At 43.7% G+C, this 25693-nt stretch overlaps 1 protein-coding gene across 1 annotated transcript in view; it reads left to right on the top strand.

The window, feature by feature from the left end:
* The window catches only part of LOC108681986, a gene marked incomplete at its 5' end in the record, with an annotated part of 40090 nt that overhangs the window by 12339 nt on the left and 2058 nt on the right, over positions 1–25693 (top strand). The window contains 31 exons of the mRNA XM_018171073.1: positions 2313–2642; positions 6892–7104; positions 8957–9151; positions 9415–9723; positions 10095–10301; positions 10568–10727; positions 11825–11972; positions 12184–12448; positions 12718–12876; positions 13146–13354; positions 13845–14067; positions 14282–14404; positions 15420–15646; positions 15794–16004; positions 16116–16343; positions 16720–17066; positions 17341–17452; positions 17996–18154; positions 18567–18734; positions 19005–19167; positions 19479–19675; positions 20394–20558; positions 21379–21443; positions 21518–21676; positions 22056–22257; positions 22802–22868; positions 23418–23485; positions 23935–24038; positions 24252–24392; positions 24992–25171; positions 25450–25581. Of these exons, the coding sequence (XP_018026562.1) occupies positions 2313–2642; positions 6892–7104; positions 8957–9151; positions 9415–9723; positions 10095–10301; positions 10568–10727; positions 11825–11972; positions 12184–12448; positions 12718–12876; positions 13146–13354; positions 13845–14067; positions 14282–14404; positions 15420–15646; positions 15794–16004; positions 16116–16343; positions 16720–17066; positions 17341–17452; positions 17996–18154; positions 18567–18734; positions 19005–19167; positions 19479–19675; positions 20394–20558; positions 21379–21443; positions 21518–21676; positions 22056–22257; positions 22802–22868; positions 23418–23485; positions 23935–24038; positions 24252–24392; positions 24992–25171; positions 25450–25581 (5636 nt within the window). The remainder of the gene's footprint in view (positions 1–2312; positions 2643–6891; positions 7105–8956; positions 9152–9414; positions 9724–10094; positions 10302–10567; positions 10728–11824; positions 11973–12183; positions 12449–12717; positions 12877–13145; positions 13355–13844; positions 14068–14281; positions 14405–15419; positions 15647–15793; positions 16005–16115; positions 16344–16719; positions 17067–17340; positions 17453–17995; positions 18155–18566; positions 18735–19004; positions 19168–19478; positions 19676–20393; positions 20559–21378; positions 21444–21517; positions 21677–22055; positions 22258–22801; positions 22869–23417; positions 23486–23934; positions 24039–24251; positions 24393–24991; positions 25172–25449; positions 25582–25693) is intronic.

Genomic DNA, 25693 nt, shown 5'->3' with positions numbered 1-25693 from the left:
GTACCGCGTCACCCAAGGCTGGTACCGCGTTCGTCACCCCAGGTTGGTACCTCGTCACCCCAGGTTGGTACCGCGTCACCCCAGGTTGGTACCTCGTCACCCCAGGTTGGTACCTCGTCACCCCAGGTTGGTACCGCGTCACCCCAGGCTTGTACCGCGTCACCCCAGATTGGTACCTCTTCACCCAAGGCTGGTACCGCCTTGCCCCTGGTTGGTGCCACGACAATACAGGCTGGTGACTCATCACTTTAGGTTGATGCCTCGGCACTCAATTTTGGTGCGTCGTTACCTCCTGGAGGGGGCGAGGTAACAAAGTAGAATAATTGTAATCTGTCGAAATGTATTTTCTGGAAGTTATATACATTTGTCAACACATTGTTTCTGTTATTTAGTTCATTGTTGTATTGACCTATGCTATTTCCTGTCAAATCAATCTTAATGCCCACTAGTTACTAGCTAGTGCTAGTTTGTCCCTCATTAGTGACGTCATCGCGAAACAGCTTGTGCTTACGGTTAATTCATGGAATCTCGTGACACATTCCAGCTGGGTCGGGTTGTTAGGTAAACATTCTAGTTTGATTTTATTGTTTTCCCTCACATCGAGGAGCTCTGATACAAAAGATAAGTCGTTATTTTTTTAATCGATGGTGTAATGTATGACTAAGAGAGTGTTAATTAGGATCGTCATAAACACCGTAAACTTCATCTTATCATCCGTTTATAAATTAGTAACTCAAGCAAGTCGATCCGATCTTCTATTGCTACCAGAGGCGCCTCCCAATAAAATAGTTTTTGATCTCTAGGATTCATTCTGTATGCTCACTATATTTATTATGCTGCTCGTGCCTTCAATGAGGTTCCGTCTCCAGTGAATGACTGGAAAATACAAGCTAAATCATTGATGCATAGAATTAGACCTTCGACTAATCTTCGTTCGACTAGATTTTTCTGGTACCTCTTCACCCAAGGTTGATACCGCGTCACCCCAGGTTGGTACCTCGTCACCCCAGTTATGCCACGACAATACAGGCTGGTGACTCGTCACTTTAGGTTGATGCCTCGGCAGTCGGCACTCAATTTTGGTGCATCGTTACCTCCTGAAGGGGGCGAGGTAACATAGTAGAATTATAATCTGTCGAAACGTTTTCTCTGTTAGTTATGTACACTTGAAAACACATTGTTTCTGTTATTTAATTTATTGTTGTATTGACCTATACTATTTCCTGGCAAATCAATCTTAATGCCCACTAGTTACTAGCTAGTGCTAGTTTGTCCCTCGTTAGTGAAGTCATCGCGAAACAGTTTGTGCTTACGATTAATTATTTTTTGACCGTTCAAAAAAAAAAGTTTTAATTAGGATCGTCGTAAACCCCTTAAACTTCAGCTTAACATCCGTTCATAAATTTGAAACTGAAGCAAGTCGGCCCGATTGCTCCCTATAAAATAGTGTTTAATATATAGGATTTTTTCTGTATGCTTACTAAATTTCTTATGTTGCTCATGCCCTCATTGAGGTTCCGTCTCCAGTGAATGACTGGAAAATACAAGCTAAATCATTGATGCATAGAATTAGACCTTCGACTAATCTTCGTTCGACTAGATTTTAAAATGCGATTTGATGCATAACCACTTTATACCCGAGATTTATTACTATTCCCAGTCGTAACTGTACCCCGTTTGAGATTCGGAATCAATCCCAGTCAAGACCCTGTGCTGAATATCGTCCTCGCCCAGCATTAATCCCAGCCCAGATGCAGGATTGGGCCCAGTTTGTCAGCCGATGCTCTCCTCATCGCCAATTAGTGGCTTTACGACTAGAGTTAGTCCTCGGCGCTCCTGTAAATTGGCCAACACGGGCCAGACCTTTGCTGGCCCATCTTGGCCTGGTGGTTTAACTTGGCCTTTCGGCCCACCTCGGCCTCTTGGCCAACCTAAGCATTGAGGAAACTTTATTGGCTGGTCTATCTCGACAAATTCACCCACCCGATTTAGTGATTCGTGTCTAACTGGAACGATATTCTTGTTTCTAATTCTCAGTAATTGCGTGACTTTTATAGTATTATGCAAACGTTTAGCATTCTAATTCATTGTAAAAGTCATAAAACTTTGTTCTGAGAACTGAGGAGAAGAATTTTTAGAACAGAGAGCTCTGTCGGCACCACTAAAGGGAGGCGACTGCTACGATTGGTTCTTCCATTGCCCCTACAGATTCAGCGAAGCACTTCTAAAAGTTTTTTTTTCAGATCTCCCTTAAATGAAATTTATCATGTAATGTATTTTATATTGTGAACTAACAAGTTTGTTCACAACAGGTCACGACTACGGCGTTTGTTGCGCTGACGTCAACAGACTCATCAAGCCTGGCACATGTCCAAATGACACGCCGTCCAATCCTTCGTCGGAAACCTCTAAGCCCTCGGCAAGCCCGAAAAAATCGTCTTCGGCAGGCGTCCTGAAGATCACCAAAGACACAAATGTTGAAATCATCGATGACTTGACTGCGAGTGGCTTGGTGATGGAAGAAGCTGAAGAGCTGCGGTGCGGCGTGAGTTGCAGTCATGACTTGCAGTGTCCGTCCACGCAGAAGTGCTGCATGTCCGATATTTGCGGCCAACACTGCATACAGCCTGCCAACCTTACTGGTCAGTGCACCTATTTTCATTCAAACAGAATAAGAAAATAGAAGTGCCTTCTGACTCAAAACTGGTGCCGTTAATAGTTAATACTCCATCCAGCCTGACGACCCTAATGATCTCTCTCTATGTTTATAGTCGAATTAAACAACATATATATTATTACATATAAATGTTGATACATTTGAATTAGCGCTCCTTGAAGAGTAGAAAATTTTGCCTTTGATGGGAATTTTGTGCGTTCTATGCCAGTACTGCCGAGGCATCCGTTGGAGTATGTCTTAAGTTGTGATGAATACCTGTACATTGTTTCTTTTCCGTGCGCATTACTTATAACATAACTAATTTCTATTCTTTTATTTTTTTTTAATTTGACTCATCTCTAACGCCATGCAAGCCTTATTCTAAGGCTGTACGCTTCCACCATTAATGATAAAATTATCATCCCGACACGATATATATTGTGGTTGGTCATCTGACAAGCCCTTGTGTTTTCCACTGACTGACTTGAAGCGCTTAAGCAAACTCCTGAACTGTAGAATACATTAGCGAACGCTACATCGTGTAGGTCGCCTTAATAACTGCCTCACTCTTAGCTGCGTACATGGCCAGAGAAGATATAAGAGCCGTTGTTGCGCTGTCTTGTTTTAAAGTGCGTCACATTATGGTCCCGCACCTCGGCGAAGGAGCGATGTTTTTTCACTTAAATCTCCTCCCTGTGAAAGAAAGCATTTCTCCGCTAATCTCTAAATTACTCCTTGAATTACGCTCCCCTCAGATCACCCCCTAAATTAATCCTTAAATTACGTTCTCCTCAGATCACTCTACTCCCTAAATTACTCCTTGAATTACGCTCCCCTCAGATCACCCCCTAAATTAATCCTTAAATTACGTTCTCCTCAGATCACTCTACTCCCTAAATTACTCCTTGAATTACGCTCCCCTCAGATCACCCCCTAAATTAATCCTTAAATTACGTTCTCCTCAGATCACTCTACTCCCTAAATTACTCCTTGAATTACGCTCCCCTCAGATCACCCCCTAAATTAATCCTTAAATTACGTTCTCCTCAGATCACTCTACTCCCTAAATTACTCCTTGAATTACGCTCCCCTCAGATCACCCCCTAAATTAATCCTTAAATTACGTTCTCCTCAGATCACTCTACTCCCTAAATTACTCCTTGAATTACGCTCCCCTCAGATCACCCCCTAAATTAATCCTTAAATTACGTTCTCCTCAGATCACTCTACTCCCTAAATTACTCCTTGAATTACGCTCCCCTCAGATCACCCCCTAAATTAATCCTTAAATTACGTTCTCCTCAGATCACTCTACTCCCTAAATTACTCCTTGAATTACGCTCCCCTCAGATCACTGCCTAAATCAATCCTTAAATTACATTCTCCTCAGATCACTCCACTCCCTAAATTACTCCATGAATTATGTTCCCTTCTGACCAGTGACCACTCCTAAGTACGTTTCCTAACAGGTCACTCCGGTCCGCAAATTACGTTACCCTCGGATCAATCTAATCCGTAAATTATATATTACCTGCAAATTATTTCACTCTATTTTACTCGCCCAGCTTGACTAAGGAAGGGATCTGCGTTGATCCTGCAGGATTCTTGGGTTGCCATTGAGATAAGTTCTCCTCGTTGAGGAGATCAGGCTAGGGATCTACCGACTGCCTCTCTTTCTTCTCACTGTCGCCTCTCTCCGGACCCTGCCTTTGTTCTATTCTATCCGACGATGATTACAAATTCTTTTGTTTAACCTACGATTTTATCCTGTGTAATCTATTGAGAACTCGCTGTCCTCATCCCTTGAACATTCAGGTTAGAATCTGTTTCTTTCCTTTTCCGCACATTTTCCCCAATGTAGTTGTATAGAAAATGGTAGCGGTGATAATTTTTGTCAAAATATTTGAAATAAATGTCATTTACGGATGATCGTCATCGGAGCGTTAAGTCAGATTAAATTTTATGACGATAACTAATTTTTCGACTCGAAAACAACCGAATGTCATGAGAACGGCTTCCTCATATAGAATATTGCGCATCACATTTGTGAAGGCGGTTCCATTACAGTTCAATTTTTAAACAATTTGTCGGCGTGGATAATTTTTTAAACTACATACACACCAGCCGGCGGTCTCGGGTCGAGTCGGAGCGGAATGAGCGCCTACTATTTTTATGCCTTTTGTGCCCGCATTAGATTTCCTGTTATCTCTCCGAGCGCAAAAATATTGCCCTGCAGGTGGCACATTAGGTTCTTGGGACTTCTTCGCCGTAATATCCCGGGATTTCTCCTAAATTTTCAATTCATTCGCTTCCGGAAATCTGTGCAAATATTAATTTTGATGTGCCTTTAAAAATATTAAGATCGTCAGGGCGTTTTAATATCTGCCGAACTGTGTTCGTGACTCACAAATACTTTAAGATAAAGAACGTTGTGCCTGTTATAACCGAGTCGAAAAGTAACATTTTATCTTAGTGAATGCTTCAAGATCACTAAGCCTGTAAACCGGATCTGTGCTTGTTTTTGGAACATTCATTAAATAGCATTGTATGAAATACGTCGCTATTTCCTTGTTATATGCGCAACATTGACTATCCGCTCTATTAGGAAAGGAAATTGAAAATTCTCTTACGTGTTCCTGGAAGTAAAGTTATTTCTATGTAGCATGTAAGATAATTTTATTTAACTAATGTCAAATTTGAAGGACAAATCACAATGACTCTTCAAAAGGATTAACAGCACCGAGTGTTATTGCTGGAAGCATCATTCATAGAGACCTTAATCCAACTTGTCTCTCATCAGTAGTAAAAATGTTCAAAATTTAGGCTACTTTTACGTAAGAGCGACACAGAGGTCAATACTCCTTCGTATTAAACAGCGCCCGCTCAAAGTTTTGCCTCCAAGAGTCCGTAAATTCATCCCTGTTTCACAAAGTTAAGTCCAAAGCTTGCAATCTGGCGAGCGTCAGCCTAAGTTTAGCTGCAAGTTGCTTAGCGAAGGGCGGCAACTTTGCTGAGATCTTAGAAGGACTCCTAAAGAATCGTTACTCTGCGTCACCGCCGCTCCGGGACCCCAATAAATCTCAGACTTTGTACCTGTGTTGTCTTCCGCTTTTTTCCCCTACTGCTGCAGACGTTTGCGATTAAATTATTTGTTTTGCTGAATAATGGGTGCCTACAAGGTCTATGTGCAGAGTTTTGGGTAAGATTCTCCGGTCGTTATGATTTAATCTTCCTGCTTCTCTCTCGAGGCACTATTACGTAATTTTGAGAATGTGTACACTGTTCAAGGCTGTCTCCTTATTCACGGACAGGTTAATGCCAACTAAAGATATATTTGTGAGTTGTCTCGTTTGCTTTCTGGTGTCACTCTGTTGGTCAGAATTTGTTTAGTATTTAGTAGTCTTGAGTGGTCAGAGTTTGGATATTATTCAGTTGTCTTAAGTGGCCAGAGTTTAGATATTATAAGATATCTGAAGTGGTCAGAGCTTGCTTAATATTCAGATGTCTGAGTGGTCAGAGTTAGATTGTTATTCAGTTATCTGATAGGTCAGTTTTTGTGCATTAATAATACTTTTTTTTAGAATGCCAGCGCCTGAGCAGTATAGTTGTCTGAAGTTGAACGCATCTTGCGCCAGAAGTGTTAAGATGTGGTTGAACTGAGTATTTAAACTTGGATACATTTTTTGATCATTCACTAGCTTTTCACCATATTGCCAATGTTTAGTTCAACGCGAGAAAGATAGTCGCTGGATCTTATAATAATCTCAGGATCAGACGTACCGGCAAACAAGTAATTTTCCTCGGTGATGAGTCAATTTATCTAAACATGGACGCTGATTGGGTCCCGCAATTACGATGTTAGAATGATTTTATCGAATAATCTTCAACTCCGAACCACACCTCCTCCACTCATTTTCCAAGATCGTTTATCAAGGCATTATCGCTTGGCAACTGATCGTGTATTAACGCCATTTAAAATACTATGACTGCCTCATTTTAATGTTTTTTTTTTAAATTTTGTTTTAAGAGTTTTGTCCTGTGGCTTGATAACCCTCTCTTGATTTGCCTTGCTTCAGCGTGCATGCAGCAGCGCATGATCGCCGAGTTACTGATCGTGTTTTAGCGCCATTACAAATACTGAGACTGCCTCATTTTAATGTTTTCTCCTCATTTTTTCAATTTTGTTCCAACAGTTTAGTCCCATGATAACCCTCGCTTGATTTTCTTTTCTTCAGCGTGCATGCAGCAGCGCATGATCGCCGAGTTGCTGATCGTGTCAGAGCGCGAGGGTCGCGGCTACGTACCGCAGTGTCGTGATGATGATGGACTCTACGCTACCCGCCAGTGCTCCCGCAACGGTCTCGTGTGTTGGTGCGTTGACGGCTTGGGCAACAAGCAGCCGCGCAGCATTGGGCCTGCTGCTGAAGTCACCTGTGACGGCGACAAACGTGAGTTCTTTTCTTCATCTCGGGACGTTGTTGCTTCAAAATAATTGTTCGCGAGTGGAAGTTTATTAATTTCAAATATAGTTTAGCACAATTCACAATCTTATTTGATTCAGACGATCGGGAGATGCGCACATCAGCAATGACTACCAGCCAGGAAAATTACTGCTAGTGCAATTTATCCTTTCTCTGGAAGCTTATTAGGCGCGATTTTTATTTATTATTGGCGGCCACTTCCTGAATCCAGCAATAAAAGAATATTTTCTCTTTTAACCTCTTTCCCTCTCACCGAAGTGCATTTTCTGGCGCGTCTTAGCTCGTCATAAGCTTCTTGGGATTCGCGTGCCTCACTGCAGGGCTTGCAGTGGAGAGGGCAGGTCCCAGTTGTGGGGTTACTTTGATAGTAGTGGTTACATTGATGTTATTTTCGCAGTTTTTGATGTGTGGTTAAGTGGTTACGTAAGCAGCTTATTGTTGTGACCTTGTTACCTTGTAATGAGTTTAGGACTTCGTAGTCCACGGTCAAGCTGATGCGCCGCTTTCGTCGTCCTCCGTCTCCGAGTCGTCGCTAGGCAGGTCACCCCGCCCTCGGGTCCCGGATGTAACGTTGGACGTGTTCCGTATATTTGCCCTCCGTTGGGCCAGCTGATGCAAGATGCTGTTGCTTGTCACTTTGCAACAGCCGCTCATGTGGGACACTGTCAAATGCCTTGGCAAAATCGAGGTACACTGCATCTACTGGCTCCCTTTCGTCCAGCAGGCGGGTTCATCACCTTGGGTTCTTGAATAGTCTAAATATCATCGAAGATTCATTGAATAGTCTGAAGCAGTATTAAGCTCGTCAATCGACTATATATACCGCACGACCACCATGCTCTCGAAGCTCGTCTCCCCAGACCGGCCAGTTTCTTACTGAAAGGTTCCTCTATTATTATCATTATCTATGCGAGCAGCAATATTCAGTATGAAAGAATTAAGTTATTTAGCACTCATCCGCACTCTATCATCTTTTGTAGTTTCAGTCTCGATTTTCTGTGATTATCAAATTTTCAGTCTCCCTTCGGACCCTTCCCTTGCCCATTGCCGAATCTTGTGGAACTAATATTGTGAAATGTAATAAATTTCCTGATTGTCTGTAAATATCGTGATTTTGCTATAAACGACTAATGTAAACGATGAATATTTGAGCGGTGATAGTATGGCTTCCTTGGACAGACGACGCTTCCCCCAAGCCTGGGACGTGCCCTAATCCTGCCGCTGACGTGAGTCTGCTGACGTGCCAGCCTCGTCAGGAGTGTCTGGTGGACCACCACTGCAGATACAGCGTCCTCAGAAATGTGCATATGTATGTGTATATAGTGAAAGCAACGTCCGTCCATGTTCATGCATACTCATCTAATGAGAACAACGCCCGCAGCGATGTTCATGTATGTTCATTTAATGATAACGACACAAGTAGCGATGTTCATGTATGTTCATTTAATGATAATGACGCAAGTAGAGATGCGCATTTAAAGATCACGACGCAAGTAGTGATGTTCATGTATGTTCATTTAATGATAACGACACAAGTAACGATGTTCATGTATGTTCATTTAATGATAACGAAACAAGTAGAGATATGCATTTAAAGATCACGACACAAGTAACGATGTTCNACGCAAGTAGAGATGTTCATTTAATGATAACGACGCAAGTAGAGATGTTCATTTAATGATAACGACGCAAGTAGAGATATGCATTTAAAGATCACGACGCAAGTAGCGATGTTCATGTATGTTCATTTAATGAGAAAAACCCTCGTAGCAATGTGCACCCATGGTATGCACGTTTCTAGTGTAAACAACCCCCGCAGCAATAGCCACATCGCGCATGTCGTGCGCCCCGCTGCAGTGCGGCCTGGTATGCGACTACGGCTATCACGTGGACGAGGCGGGCTGTTCCGTGTGTCAGTGTGCGGAGCCGTGTCGCGAGGTGCTGTGTCCGCCTGGCGCTCGCTGTGTCATGCAGGAACGATGTGTCGCGAGCCAGTGTGCATACGCTCCTCTTTGTAAGTACTGATTTTTTTATTGCGTTGAAAAGTGTATTAATTGTTGGCGCATTTAATTGAAAGGGATCATATTTTTCGTTAACTTGTCCTTAGACATTTTGAATTTTTCAGTCCAAAAATTTAAACTATTGCGATAGGTTTGTTTTGCGGAAACTTTTTTATTGAATAAAATAAAGTTTCATAACCTATTTTATATCATTCATTAAAGTGGGATTCTAGGAAATCATTTCACGTGATTTTTATTCTCTCCTTGACATTTACAGGCAAATACGAATCCGAGAAGGAATTAGTTAAGCAAGATATTGCGAATGTAACGGATGAGCCGAGCGGACGCTCGGACTCAACAAGCCTTGCCTCTGGAGAGACGACCACGTCAGATTCTGATGATGAGACTCATGAACCCGACATTGCTTTGTCAATATGCCCTTTGGGATTAGCTCCTCTGTCTGTTGGGGGTATGATCCTACAATGTGATGAACACAACCCGTGCCCTCCCGAACACTTCTGCACCATGCCAGGGGGAGGCCAGGAGCACGTCAAACCCTTCTGCTGCCCCATGCCCAAGCAGATTGGTGAGATTCGATTCCTGCGTCTAACGAGGGCATAGTATACAACTAATGTCAAAAAAACTGTTCTAGGAGTGCAGCTCATTGACTTTAGTACTATTGTTCCCTACTCTTGATAATACATTTATCAAGATGAACACTATTCCTCCGATTAATTCAATTGGCTCCACCATGCTCGAACGAATCGGTGCCACTTGCTTATGAACTCCGTGTCTTGTGATCGCTTGGTTGGCGTATGTGAATACTCAATAATACCCACCTCGGTTAGTAAGTTCTTTAAGATGTTTAATTCTTACTCTTAAAAGTGGTATATGTCGATGTATTCTGTCATTTCATTGTGTCATGATTGAGTTTACGCGATATTTTTCCCGGTACAGAAAGCACCAAGCCCGGCAAGTGTCCGTTCCTGGGCGACGCTGACGAGACCCTGTGTTCGTTGTCGTCCGTGTGCTCCTCTGACGACCACTGCAGCGGGGGCGCCAAGTGCTGCGTGGTGCCCGTATGCGGGGGCCCTGTGTGTGTTGAGGACCTCCTCCACGACCTCAACTACAGCGCTCAGCAAGCTTTCCTTCAGGGCCCCACGAGTTAGTGGATATGCGTGCTCGGCAGGCTTCATCAGCTTGTGGACGCTTCTCTGCCGGTCCTAACCAGTCAATAGATCAGTGTGGACCTCTACTTGGCAGCCGGAATAATCAGCATTCATAATGATTTTATTTTAAATAGGGAGCATCTTCAATGTTCAGATAATAGTGACACTCGTTAATTTGTCTGATTGGATTATAATTACTGAAATTTTTCAAGTTACTGCTACGTATTTTTCACTTAGTGTATTGACATGAACGTTCGTCAGTGTGCGAGTACCTGCGCGATCTGGTGGAGCTTGAGGGCCTCGACCTGGCGATTGCGACACCGTCTTGTGCCAGCGACGGCGCCTACGAGCAGGTGCAATGCAACGAGCTCGACCAGTGCTGGTGCGTCGACGACTACGGCTCCTACATCCCCGGCACCAAGTGAGTCATGTTCCTGTGCCGTGAGCAACATCTCACTGCGCAATGCGATGCCATACTTTCATGCTGGACATTGTGTACGATAATTTATTGTGTTATTGCATTTTATTATCTGGTCGAGCAAGACTCTTTACTTGCTTCAGTCAAATCAATGCTCCAAACCACTATCAATCTGTTTCAATATGCACTAAAATTGAGGAAAATTTACAAGAGACGAGGTACTGAGTAAATTTAATCAACTACTCGACTATTCGGAAAACGACTTCCAAAACATCCAACCCAGACTCGTACCAGGCATCCAAGTTCCAGCGCAACTTAGAGTCTGTTGACATAAATGTATAAAAGTTTGATGCCAATACGGATAGGATATAGAGCAATCTATTTTTATAATATCTAATTAAATTAAAATTTCAAACTCGATAGTTTCAGATTATTCAAGACGTTGAAGCATTTTATATAGTAATTAGTCACGTGCTCAGATATCGGAAACTATTTCCATAATGAATGAGAACAAGTGCACTCTTAGAGTAGTACAGTGATCTCACCTTAAAGGCTTTCACTGCGAGGATCGTAGCTCTCTTCGAATCCACGGATCCCTCCAGGGCCAACCGCCAAATTAGGCAAGCTAGAATGCGCCACGAGGTGTTCGCAGAGTGCCGCTCGTCTCCTTTCCCCGTACGTGGGCAGATAACTCGGAGAAATAAAGCGAGCAAGGCGCGAAAAAGCGTGAATGAGCGAGTGCACGAATGAAAGTATGCCCACGACAACTGCTGTGCTGAAGTGCGATAAACTGATATTCGCTCAATATCAGATCGAGTGGTCATGTCTCCATAGTGTGGTGTCTAAAGATCTGGCCGACAGTTCGGCCTAGCCTTATAAAGAGAGTGACTACAACAGTCTGAAACATTCTGTAGTCACGGTACTGAAGTGCATTGAATTTGGAAATCTAATTTTTACTTCTAGATCTTAATTTAGAACAAATTCCTAAATTGCACAGCAGTTTTGTACACAACAGGTCGTGCAATCATCAGCATCATCGAAGTGCAATCACATTTAATTCCTTGATTCGCATTACAAATCACTCAATTTCTACCCGTCAGAGTCTCGTCGCGGTCGCTGGTGACGTGCGAGAAGCTGCGCGAATCTCTGACGTGCGGTGAGGTGCTGTGTCGTCTCGGCTGCGACTACGGCTTCGTGCTGGACCCCGACACGGCGTGCCCGCTCTGCATGTGCCGCGACCCCTGCGACGTGAGCCGCGGATGCCTACACATAATATAGCCACGCATGCCATTGTTTATTTTAACCATTGAATTTCTCAACGTTGAAATGAATTTACCCACTTCCGCTCAATATCAGTCTGGCTTAAAACCAAACCCAATGGGCATTATTGTTTCTCATTGATTGGTTTGTCTGTGTGAAATTATTTAGACTTCGCTATTTCGTCACGCCTGTTCCTTAGGACGTGGAATGCAGTTCCGGATTCACGTGCGAGTTGGTGGACATCCCGTGCGTGGACGGCGTGTGTCCCCCCATACCCCAGTGCGTCCCGCAACACCACCCGGGGGGACGGGCGCCGAGTTGTCCCACCGGGGTGCCCTACCTGGTGCCCGGGACCAACGATACCCTCTCGTGCAGCCCCAGGGCCCGGGCCCTCGAGTGTCCCAGGGGCTATTCCTGCGTCGCCCAGGAAAACGACGTAGAAGGCGTGTGTTGCTACTCGCAGGGTCAGTTTTTGTCGGATTTCTTGTCTTGTATATCAATTAAAGTTATATTTTAAGATGGAGTTGGCTATTGCTGAATTGAGTTTTTCTTTCAATTTCTTTAGTGACTTACTGATAATTTTGCATGATAGATATTTTTACTAATAATTTGTAAGTATTAAAGTATTTGTTACTATTGAAGTTTTTTTAGTATTATAGTATTTGTTAGTATTGAAGTATTTGTTAGTATTAAAATCTGTGATCATTTAATAACCGCCCTGGTGACCCCGCAGCTTCACCGTCCGGAAAGTTAGGTCAGTGTCCGTTCCTAGTGCCGGCGACGAGTCAGTCCTGCGACCTGGAGTGCTCGTCTGACGTGCACTGTCAGGGCGACGAGAAATGTTGCAGCAACGGATGCGGCATGCACTGCGTCCTGCCCATCATGAAGACTGGTCAGTGCAGGAGTCAATAATAGGAAACTTCAAAAGTGATTCAGCCATCGACGGCTGTTGTGAACGATTCATTATTTGTGATTGATTGAATGAAAAATATTTTATACGAGTAAATAAAAGTTTAGTAAGATAACCACCGACGCATTTCTGTGTATGTATTATTACTTCGTTCATTTGTGGTATTAAGTGGTCGAATATTATAAGCCTATGAAGATAGTTGCAAAAAGATAACTGAATCTCCATGACTTATTCCTGTTATTGTATACCAGCATGCCAGCACCAGCGCGCCCTGCTGGAGCACCGCGCGCGTGAGGCGGGGGTGCCTGCGCGCCACGTGTACCTGCCTGAGTGCGACGCGGCGGGCAACTTCGAGGTAGTGCAGTGCCACCCCGCCACCACCACCTGCTGGTGTGTCGACACCCATGGTCTCGAGACACCCGGCACCCGCGTCAGCCAGCCCGCCACGCCCAACTGCAGGGTGAGCGACGATGGAAAACACTTGTGTCGGATCAATCAATCAAAAATCACCTTGTGTCGAAGATGGAAATGGATGTGGTCGGTTCATTGTCGGAGCAAAGTGACGTGTAGTTCGGGCTTTAACTTTTTCAATCATTCGGAATGAATCGAGTTGTAGAGTTTTTGCTGAATTCTTATTTTGACAGAAATAAGTGGATTTGAGGAGGTAGAACCTGATTATTAATGAGATATGACTGGTTGACTGCCAAAAGTGAACGAGAAGCTAAGCATTTGAACCTCATATTTGTTCGATGTCCACTCTTGCTTGATCACGAATTCATTCATCTAAAATTCTAAGTACCAACGTTACTTGCGACGTTAACTCTCCTGTTTACTTCGCGTTCATACTTACTTTCTTCACATAAATCCTAATTGGCTTCACCTAAATCCTGGTCAGTTTTCACTCTATTTTATTTTTTTCTAAATCCCAAATCCCTGACGTGACCACACAGGTGCCAGCCACGTGCCCTGAGACGCCGTGTGACCTCACGTGCCTCCACGGCCGTGCTCTGGACTCGCGTGGCTGCCCCACGTGCTCGTGCCGGGACCCTTGTGAGGAAGTGTTTTGTGACTCGCCCTACGAGAGCTGCCGCATCGTGCACGTGGCCTGCGTGGGCGAGCCTTGCCCTCCTTTGCCTGTCTGCCTGCCCAAGATTGACAACCCTTGTCCAACAGGTGAATTATTTCGGGCCCCTTTAAGTGCATCAATGATAATTAATTACTATAATTTTAATTGTTTCATTCTTATCATTTAGGTCAATAGTTTACATGTATTTAGGTCAATAATTTACATGTAGACCAGTTGTATTCTGCAACATTAATATAGATGCTGTATCAAAGGAAGACACATTTCGATTATCGTGCTGTTTATACCCAATGTGTTCATCAGGCTCCCCTTTGACCGTGAACAACACGTTGCTGCAGTGTGGCCCTCAGGGCACAGTGTGTCCTTCCAGCCACAAATGTCATCTCTCGCCGCTTGGAGAGTACGCCGTCTGCTGCAGGAAGCCAAGTGAGTCGTAACCGAGTTTTTATGATAGGATACAAACTTTATATTGTTAACTAACTGTTCAAGTCATTTAATATCTGCTTTTGGATCTTTTGAACTGTTGTCAGAAAGCCACCGGTCTCCAAACACTGGCTTTCTCAACGTCATGCTGACGCACTAGTAGCTTATACACGGGGCGACTGATCGCGTCGATTACTCGAGTCGACTGCTCAAATATTTGTGATGATTAACGTCTTCAGAGGCGACTAGCTGGTGCATTGCACCCAAAGCAACTCGGGAGCGCAGCCCTACACCACAAATTTAGCTCGTAAACAAGCCCTGGCGCCAACGCCTACCCTATAATGCAATAACTAAACTCAGCTCACACCCAAGAAGCTGTAAGTAACTGAGTCATCTCCCCACACCAACTTTAAGCAACACCTACCTCACTCCACATCCTGCTGAATCAAATAGTCAATTGTCAACAGGTCCTACTCCACAGAATTTTACCCCATACTATCACTTCTTACACACGCCGTAAGCCTTACTGGTCGCAGGCCAAGCCGGATCATCGTAAACCTGCTCTGCTATTTGCAGGACTGGCGTAATCCCGCTGCACTCCACGTGCGACTGATCGCGTCGATTACTCGAGTCGACTGCTCAAATATTTGTGATGATTAACGTCTTCAGAGGCGACTAGCTGGTGCATTGCACCCAAAGCCACTCAAGTTGGTCTGAGCCAGTCGAGTGAGCCCAGTACCTCCGTGGCCTCTGTAGATGCACAACTGCGTCGCTTTCTCTCTTGTTTGTGTCTTTGTCGATGTGTTGCGCACAACTGTGTCCCTCTCGCTTGCTTCCACCATGCATCCATCTTACTCGACAACTCCCAACGTTTCACTGGCACCGGCGGACTGTACCGAAAACACTCTCCTCGTGTATGGGCTCTCAGCCGGCAAAACTGTAGTCGACTCTTCTAATCGACGCGACTATTCGCCTCGTGTATGTGTATAAGAAACCTTATGCTCTGTTTTGTCATCAGGGGAAGTTTGCTACGAACCTCGCGACTCCGGGTTCTGCGAAGGCTCTATCCGCCGCTGGCATTTTGATCCGGAAAGCAACGAATGCAAAAGCTTCCGTTTCGGCGGATGCGGTGGGAACCTCAACAACTTTGAATCCGAGGTCGAGTGTCGCAATGCGTGCCCCGTCCTCAGCTCCTGTGAGAAGCTCAGAGCCAAAAACATCCAGAAGGCGCAAAAGAACAAGAGAGTGAGTTTTCTCTCCTCTACATTTAAGCATTTATTTGCCATACTCTTCCAGTAATTATTGTTTTAAGTATCAGGGTATCATCTCATCCTGTCCCGCATTGTATTTGGGGCAGTGAGGCTTACATCGAACTCGTTACTTTTTTCGCAGATGACGTTCATCCCGAAGTGTGAGAAGGGCACAGGTGCGTGGCTGCCCCAGCAGTGTCTCGAGGAGCTCGGCGTTTGCTGGTGCGTCACTCCTGAAGGCGATCAAGTCGAAGGCTCCCTCACCCGAGGAACTCCGGAATGTTCGGGCTCTGCTAGGCAGGGGCGACGCCTCGACATCTCGAAGACTGACTTGCTTGGTCCTACCAATGCCAGTAAGAATTTTATATTATTTTTTAATGGAAATACTCTTTTAAATTTTGTTGTGAATCAATTTTTCATAATGATTCTGTATTCTCGTTCCTGAGCGTTTCCTCTGCTTCCAGTCTGCGACCAAGAACAAACGGTGCACGTTTGCGACAAGTCGCTCTGCGAGAATAAGATTTGCCTCTCGCAACCGAACGCTCTGTGCCGCATCAACCCCTGCAACGGCTGTTCCATTGAGTTCGTCGACGATTTCAACAAAGTATTGTCGTGTCGCGAGGACCTCACGCCCTGTCAGAGAGACTTGCAGGAGGCTCTCAACTCTCCGGCTTCGCAAAGAACATTCCAGGGTAAACTATAGAAAGAGTTTCGATGTTTTTAAAACTGGGCTTTTAATCAGAGTCAGAGACGTCATGAATTAACTATATTATCGTGGTGTCGAAATGGTACTTTTTCTGGCAAAATACAGGACTTGCGCGTGGATTTTCTTCGCTTTAAAAATATTAGAAGTTGTTAAGGCCCTCTTGATGTTTCCTCGCAACGAACGAGTATAGTTACTGTAATAGTTCAAAATACTGTACGTTCTTTATAATAATCATTTCTATTTATTAATGTGCATTCTGTGGCGGTTCTGAATTCGGAGTTTCTCTCATTCACGTATTGTCGATCTTCATTGAAGTAGTCAAACGAAATTTTTGTCAATCTTTGGTGTCTCTTGTGTTACAGCATCTTCAGATGATGGGCGTTCCTACAAAGACAACGCAGTTTTCGATCGCCTCCATAACGCGGATGTTTACATTTCTCCTGCATCTCCGAACTCGGAGCCCAGTCCACCAGCGATTTCTTTCGACTCGAGCTTTTCTCAACCGACTGCTAGAGTTGCTGACCCTACGAAGCCCTCAGAGTTTCTTGATCCTGATGAGACTGAGGCTTCTGAAATCTTCACGACTCATTTTGCGTTGCATTTTGACGAGCCGACATCTTCAATGGATTCAAACGATGGCTCAGGACGGCCGACGGATCAGAGTATACCTTCCGGCCGACTCTTCCGCAGCCGCAGATCTCCGACACAAGTACGTTTGTGTTGAAGTTTTTAGGCTTTACCTGAACTCTCAAATTTGTAGCTTCATGTCTATATAACCTTAAAGTACTTAACTGATGATCATCCTCTTAAGTGCAAGCGGTTGGTTATAAATGTAAACACCTTATGGTGTTTCCCTGAGCTGTCAAGTGAAAATTGAGACTCCCTTGCCTTTATATATGTGCCTAGCTGCAACTATCACATTGTTAAGGTGGAGTTAGCTGACGTGCTGACGTGACAATCGACCTCATATTTTTTATGTGCAGCTGTCGTCATTGAATGACGATGACTTGGTGATGCCAGCTAGTGTACCAAGCTCCCGACGTCTCGATGAAGATGATGAGAGCAGCCTGACATCAGCGGACTACGATTTTACTGGTTAGTCAAGAAAATGTACTATTAGGCATTTTTTTTTTTCTTAAGATACTTTGCTGAGATATTGAAAGTTCGTATGACGTCCATGATTTTCCCTGGTAGATAGTTGAGCATCTTATGGAATTCAATTTTATCGCACAATCAATGCGGACATGAAGGGATCAAAGAAGCTCAAGGAAAGATCCTTATCAGTCAATTGGAAGAAGTTAAGAAACAGGAACCAGATCCGCCAACATTGTTCTGGTAATGCACCGGTTCACGAAGGGCAGTATTCATTCTATTCGAAGGGCAGTATTCAGCATGAAAGAATTTGAGTTATTTAGCACTCATCCGAACTCTATCATGTTTTGTAGTTTGTCTCGATTTTCCGCGATTTTCAAATTTTCAGTCTCCATTCCCTTGCCATTGCTGAATCTTGTTTGAATAATATTGTGAATTGTAATAAATTTCCAGATTGTTCGTAAATACCGTGATTTAGCTTGAAACTACTAATTTTAATTTAAAAGATGAATATTTGAGCGGTGATAATTAGGTTTCCTTGGACAGACGACGCAACCCCCAAGCCTGGGACGTGCCCTAATCCTGCCGCTGACGTGAGTCTGCTGACGTGCCAGCCTCGTCAGGAGTGTCTGGTGGACCACCACTGCAGAGGGTCTGCCAAGTGCTGCTTTACCGGCTGCGGCTCAGCTTGTCTACAGCCGCTGGGTGAGACCGTTGATGACCAAGACCTCTGGAAACATTATTTTGTTTACAATTTAAAAGAGACTTTGGCTGATAAGCAGCAGATTTCCTCGGTAACTAAACCATGCCATGGGGACTAAACTAAACTATGCCTGGAACTTCCACTCAGCGTTATCCCTGGAGAAGTTTTTCAATGTTCTGTCATAAATTTCTATAAATTCTATGCCTGTGAAATTACAAGTTCAATTCTGCACGTACAATTTCTTTAATTGCCGTATTGCATACGGTATTTTTTTCAAAAATGGCTAACAACCATGAATGACACGTAGTATTGTGAGCATCACTTACAAATTCCATTCAATTATATAATTAACCTCGTGTTTGAAAAAAGCCAGATGAGTTCTTAATCTCGGTTATTACGCCTGCCCGTACGCAGAGATCCCTTTCTCAAGCTCGGGGATGCTGGCGTCGGTGCCGCTGTGTGAGCGGGACGGTTCGTATGCCAGGACTCAGTCGTCTCGCGGCTGGTCCTGGTGCGTCGACTCCAAAGGCGCGCCCTTCCATCACACCCTCACCCTCGGCCACGTCCGATGCGGACCTCGAGGTCAGTACCTTATGTCCTGATGAGTTCGGGACTTCCTAGTCCCCGGTCACGCTGATGCGCCGTCCTCCGTCTCCGAGTCGTCGCTAGGCAGGTCACCCCGCCCTCGGGTCCCGGATGTAACGTTGGACGTGTTCCGTATATTTGCCCTTACAAGTCATTTTCCCGTGCATAATTAGGTGCCGTCGGTCTTTGAGAGAATAATATCAACTTTGCAACTATATGTGAAATAAAGATTATGTTAGAATCGTTTTAAGATTATTATTTCGCCAGGTCAAATCCTGGAACGCGTGTCACAGTCGCCGGTATGTCCTTCACTTCCTGGAGTGACGCCACGAGTGTGCGATCACGAGTGTCGCAGTGCATCCTGCCCTGCGCATCCTGATGCTATCTGTGTTGCTGACCCCTGCAACAGCTGCCGCATCGCCTTCTTCAGGTACAGTTGCCTGCAACAACTGCCGCATCGCCTTCTTCAGGTACAGTTGCCTGCAACAACTGCCGCATCGCCAACTTTTTTTATTAGTTGGGCATATGCCAATGCAGAACGTGAATTCCCTTTTATTTAAACTCATTTGAAGTTTATTCGTTATGGCCAAGATTGAGTGAAGATTGCTACACCATTGCTACGTCGTAAAATAACGAAAATACTTTATTTAATCTCAACTTAAAGTTTAATTAATATACCTTGAGTAGGTAAAATGACATCATTTAATCATTTTAAAATTATTCATCCTGCTGACATTGCAGTGCGAGCGGCGAACAGGTTCACTGTGAAGAGCAATGCTCGCAGCCTCTGGCCAAGGGCATGTGCAGAGCCTCGTTCAGGAGGTTCTTCCACAACTCCAGCAGCGGCGTTTGTGAAGAGTTCGACTACGGGGGATGTCAGGGCAACGATAACAACTTTGCCACTATCGAGGAGTGTCAGCAGCGCTGCGAAGAAACGGGTGAGCATCTTGGAACTTGGAAATTTCTGGCTTTAATTGCGTTGAAATATCTTCGCAACCTTTGAAGTTAATATTGTAAAACGCCAGAAACTAAATTCGTGCCTTTATGCATATGAAACCTGAAGAGAGGGAGTATAAAACGAAAAATCTATATGATCTCGTGCAAGTTCCGCTCCTTAATTTACATCTGTTCAGTTGTATTTTCATCTATCCTGCATTTCAACTAAAAACGATTGAACTAGAAACTGAAATCTTGAAACTATTTTAAACCTACCGTCTGTTGAAAAGATTTGATCAAAAGGCCAGTATAGTCAAGAAAAATACAAGAATCGGCGACAGGCCTATCCAGGCCTATTCTTCAGTGCCGAGAAAGGTACTATACTAACTCTCGTTGTGTCCATATTATTACTGCCCGAAGACTATAAATAATATCGTAGTGTATAGGGTCAGTTCTTTGCATCGTTAGCAGCAAGATCCGTATCCAAATCCAGTAAAGTGTGAAAGCTTAGCTGTGCCCAAGTAAAGAATTTTCCATACTGTTAAACGAAATAAAATTATCGTAAATGTTCACTTTCAAAGGAGCTATCACCATGACAATTCAAAAATAATTTTGTCCTAATAAATATATTCAATAAAGCTTTTTTACTAGGTACCATATTTATTACTTGTCTAAAATATACACGGTTTGGAGAGAAATTAACTGTTTTTTTTTTTCTAGTGAACGCATGCGAACTGCCGGTACGGCCAGGCGCATGTCACGGCAGCACAACGCGTTGGTACTACAGCAGCGCGACGCAGGCGTGCCAACCTTTCCTCTACACTGGATGTGATGGCAACGCTAACAACTTCCCCACCAAGCTTCACTGTCAGGCAGCTTGCCCAGGTTGATATTGCTATAACTCTGAATTGATATTTTTTGGTCAATCTCTTAGTCTTGTAATACAATTAATTATGATACACATTGTATGAACACATTTATAATATTATGCAAGCTCAATAATTATTCGTACTTAATTTGAACATTTTTAATATCTTAGAAAGAATACACTAGCGACGCAACTTATAAACGTCTGTTCAAACTTAGCCCTGGAATAAGAATCTTTTTTCTAGGGATCGTTTTTATAGCCTCCAGCAATTTTTTATCTCTTTCTCTCCCTCTCTCTAGTCATACAATTTTTTTCTAAATCTCGCTGCTGAGGCATCTCAACTTTTTAGCGTGTACGTTGTGTGTTAGTGTTTTATCTTTATTCAATTTATTGTAATTTATTATTTGCTAGGTCAATATGTTCGATAACTTTCTAAAATTTGTTTGGGGACTTAGTCAATATGCACTTTCTCGATAATAACCGCCTTCGTGGCTCAATTTCTTTATTCGCCAACTTGTTATTTTGTCCACTATTTGCTGTCGTTTACCATGTGTANAACCGCTTTCGTGGCTCAATTTTTTATTCACCAAATTGTTATTTTGTCCACTATTTGCTGTCGTTTACCATGCGTATCACTGCAAATGACAGCTCATTACCCCCAACATGGGGGTAATTTGTCCACTATTTGCCGTAGTTTACCATGTGTATCACTGTAAATGACAGCTCATTACCCGAACATGGGGGTAATTTGTCCACTATTTGCCGTAGTTCACCATGTGTATCACTGTAAATGACTTCATTACCCCCAACATGTTCGTAATTCCCCATGTTACGCAGACATGGTGCTGTGTCCGTTCTGGTCATCGTCGAACATGGAGCCGAGGCCGTGTTCTCGCTCCGAGGCGTGCCNGACATGGTGCTGTGTCCGTTCTGGTCATCGTCGAACATGGAGCCAAGGCCGTGTTCTCGCTCCGAGGCGTGCCGTAACCAGACGTGCTACGGCTACCCTGAGGCCGTGTGTGCCGTCGAGCCGTGCACGTGTCTGCCGTACTTCACAGACCAGCGCGGACAGAACGTGCAGTGCCAGACACCCACTCTGCCTCCTAAAACTATACTAGCTTTTTCATATGAACAGGTAAGAATTTAGGCATTTATCAACATGTTTTCACTCGAATGAATTGAAAAATAAGGATGTCATTTTCAACTTTATTCTCACATGTTGAAAATTTTATACCTGCGAGTATTGTATAATAATTAAGCTAACTATTTTAGAGCTCGTCTAAGGCATTGTAAACATATCCAGGACTCTTTTTAGCGCATTTTCTCATCTATGGAAAAAGACGCTATTGTGCTCGTCATGTCCGTCCGTGATTCATGTCTGTCCGTCCGTGACTTCCACGTCACGGACGGACCGGAAAATTCGCTCTCTGTCACTCACTGCAGTGAGTACTGATCATATTTTTTATTTGTATTAGAAGCATCACTTTTCATTATGTCTTTGATCTTATGCGCAGGACCTACCAGACAAATTATCCGAGGAGGAGCTTGACGGCAGCCGAGGCCCCATGACGCTTTACCTCGAAGGTGAGCCGTCGGTGGGCAGGTGTGAGCTGCTACGACGACACCTGCTACAGCAGCAGCACCACGCCCCTCACCGCCACTACCTGCCGCAGTGTGATGAACGCGGCGGCTTCCTGCCCACACAGTGCTTCACGGGTGCGTATGTAGCTAGGGCAGCTGATGATTACTGTGTGAACATCACCTGTCTCATTGCAGCGGTTAATTACTGTGAGAACATCAGGACCTGCCGCAGTGCAGCTGATGATTACTGTGTGAACATCAGCACCTGCCGCAGTGCAGCTGATAATTACTGTGTGAACATCAGCACCTGCCGTAGTGTAACGAATGCGGTAGCTTATTGTCTGTCCTATAATGCGGGTGTTGGATTAGTCTAGTGTTTTTGACTTACTAATTTTTCACAGTTTTTAAATTGGAAATAACCAATTCGCATGTCCTACATCCGACAACTTTTGCTGCATTATTTCTATTGTAGCATTCGTGACTAGTGCTTTTTATTTTTGACGAAGAAACCGACAGAACATTTTTTACTTTGTACATAATTTCATATACCGTAATATTACGCAAAGGAAAACTCGGTAAAATATATCTTAAAATAGTTATTTGTCGTTGTTTTTTCCCTGAAGATAATTCTTATTCATATCCGTAAAGCTCTACTACTGTACAACTTACATTCTGGTAGGCGTCTACGTACACGACTGGGCCACCCCGGACCTGCTGGCCCCTGAAGAGTCTCAGCCCCGCTGCTGGTGCGTGGACGAGACCGGCAAGAAGACGCACCCGTCAGCGTACTTCATCAAAGGACAACGCGTGTGTGGTGAGTGCCAACAGATCATCTAACAAGCTCATCTATTGTAAAGTTCAGTTGTTGTCATCTATTGTAAAGTTCAGTTGTTGTTGTCATCTATTGTAAAGTTCAGTTGTTGTTGTCATCTATTGTAAAGTTCAGTTGTTGTTGTCATCTATTGTAAAGTTCAGTTGTTGTCGTCATCTATCGTAAAGTTGTATTGTTCAGTCTTAAAATGCCTAGCAACTTACGGACCAGGCAATAAGTCCAGCAGCTATCTCAATCAAACGCCATATATGGAAAGAGCAGGTTCCAAAGGCCGGATCCCTTGTGAATCAAGTTACGAAAGGTCCAAGAATCGGCAACAGACCATGGGCCTATTTCTTCAGTGCCGACACTTCTATTCTATTCTAAATAGTGTGGTCTTGGCTAGAGTTTGTCAGCTTCTATGGCTGATTTGTATTAATAAATCGGACCTGCTGGCCCCTGAAGAGTCTCAGCCCCGCTGCTGGTGCGTGGACGAGACCGGCAAGAAGACGCACCCGTCAGCATACTTCATCAAAGGACAACGCGTGTGTGGTGAGTGCACACAGATCATCTAACAAGCTCATCTATTGTTTATAGTGTGGCCTCGGCTAGAGTTTGTCAGCTTCTATGGCTGATTTGTATTAATAAACATGATTTACCTCTTCTTTTCTCTTGTACCAAATGACTTCGCCGATGAGTTGTTGGTTTTCCATTCGAAGTCTAACTCCGTACTTTCAAATACCTGCGTTGCTTTGGCATGTAAATGTGACATGGCACGTAACTTGAGTGTTAAACGCAATTATAAGGCCCGCATTGTTCATCGCACTTAATCTCTTCACCGGAGCAAGTTTTGTGCGAATGAGAAGTAACATCGTGCAAGTGTGTGCCGAATAAGGCCTAAAATGCCATAATTTGAATCCAGAAGGATGACGACTGAGGTCAAATTCATGCAAATATTGTGTCTCAATAGAAAACTGGTTGTTCATTTTAACCGCTTGCAGAGCCTGTCATGGTTGAGTCTGTGGTTGTGACGCTCGGCTTCCATGGCCACAAAGTTGGACTCGACCATCTGGGCAGGCGACACGAGAAAGAAATTCGCGAACAGGTTGGTTTCCTCCCATCTATGTTACATTGCCTGTGCTTTCTCTATGTTCATTTCATTTAGTTATGTAAATATTTTAGTCAATATCCAGTTGTAAACACGGATCCATTGCAGTGTACGTTGTGTTTGATTAATTAAATTCACTCTAATGTAAAATTGTTTTCGTAATTCAATCCACGCTTGAATGCTTCACTGAACTCCTATCAAAATGTGCAGATGACTGACCTGTTGTCTTCGCTGCTGCCCAGCGGTGTTGATGGTCAGGTGTCCATCGTGGACCTGCCCGACGTGACGCAGGTCAAGTTCACCTTGCGCGGACCTGGCAAGATTGACGCTGCCTACAAACTGGAGGACCAAGTCAGTTTATGCTTACAATTTAACAAATACTGTACAAAATAATAAAAATGCACTTAAGAAAAAGTATAACTTTTGCAAAAGTGAATCATCCATTTCCAATTAGGATTAAAATAATTCTCTGCATTTCAATGATGTTTAAGAATTCGTGCTATGGGCAAAAAATCTATCTTTCTGATTTGTTTATCTTACAACTGAATGATACAAAATTAATGCACGAACAATGCTCGAACATTTTTATAAAAATGAGATTTTACAGAAGTTAAACTGCCAGCATAATTTTGTCATGAGCTTTCATTGTCATTTGAATAAAATATAACAAATTTTTTACATTCTAAAATGGAATGCTCTATAAAAGAGTGCTGATATAAATTATAGGGAAGTTGTTCTTAATGCTCGAACAGTTGAGTATAACTCAACTGAGAAATAATATAAATAGTTTCTATTTGTTTGAATTTTCTATCAAAAGTTATTTAATTTGAATCTCAAATTTGTATCCAGAGTTAGTCGCCCTTTTTGTCTTTGCCTAACTTTACTGGCACCGAAGTCTAATTCTCTGACTATCTGGGTTAATTATATCGATTGTTTATGCATCAATTCAGGTACGACGAGGTGAGCTCGCCCTGTCGCTGTCAAATGACCAGCGTCGAGTTCCCGCCGACATGCGCGCTTCGTGGTTCCACCACCAGGTGGCGCCGCCAGTGTGGCAACACTCGAACAGCATTCGAGTTGCTGGTCTTGGGGCTGACGGTGCTCTGGCTCGGGAGGTTGTCGTGACGCAGGTGTGTTCATGCCAGTGTTTTCATTCAATAGTGAGTCATTGCGTTCTTTTAATAACATGAGGAATGCGTAGTTGTACGAGTAAGTTTAAATGGAATTTTCTTTCGATAACCTGCATTTAGCTCGAGTATCTAATATTAATTTCAGAATAATTATTTCTCAATATACACAATCGTTGTAGAAATATTTTTGGCCTAATAAACTCTGAAACCGCTATTATTATTATTATTAAAACTGTTGCAATTTCACAAGACATTAAAATCGCGGTCGTTTCTTTCAGATGAAGCGGCGCGAGCCAGCGTTCCTGAACGCGTCGGTGCTGATCACAGTTGTCTGCGTGGCGCTGCTCTGCGCCGTCGTCGTGGCAGTCGTACTCTACAGGCGCCATCTGGCGGGACGTTCTCACGCCAAGGTACTGTATTCTAAAGAGCTAATAATTTACTGGCACAAATGCTAATCGAATTGATCAATAAAATTACAATGGTATTTCTATCTTTTCAACGCTCGCGTCCAACGAGCCAACA

Source organism: Hyalella azteca, unplaced genomic scaffold, assembly GCF_000764305.2.
Source record: "Hyalella azteca isolate HAZT.00-mixed unplaced genomic scaffold, Hazt_2.0.2 contig16876, whole genome shotgun sequence".
Classification (NCBI taxonomy): domain Eukaryota; kingdom Metazoa; phylum Arthropoda; class Malacostraca; order Amphipoda; family Hyalellidae; genus Hyalella; species Hyalella azteca.
This window is presented reverse-complemented; position numbering and strand designations above follow the sequence as displayed.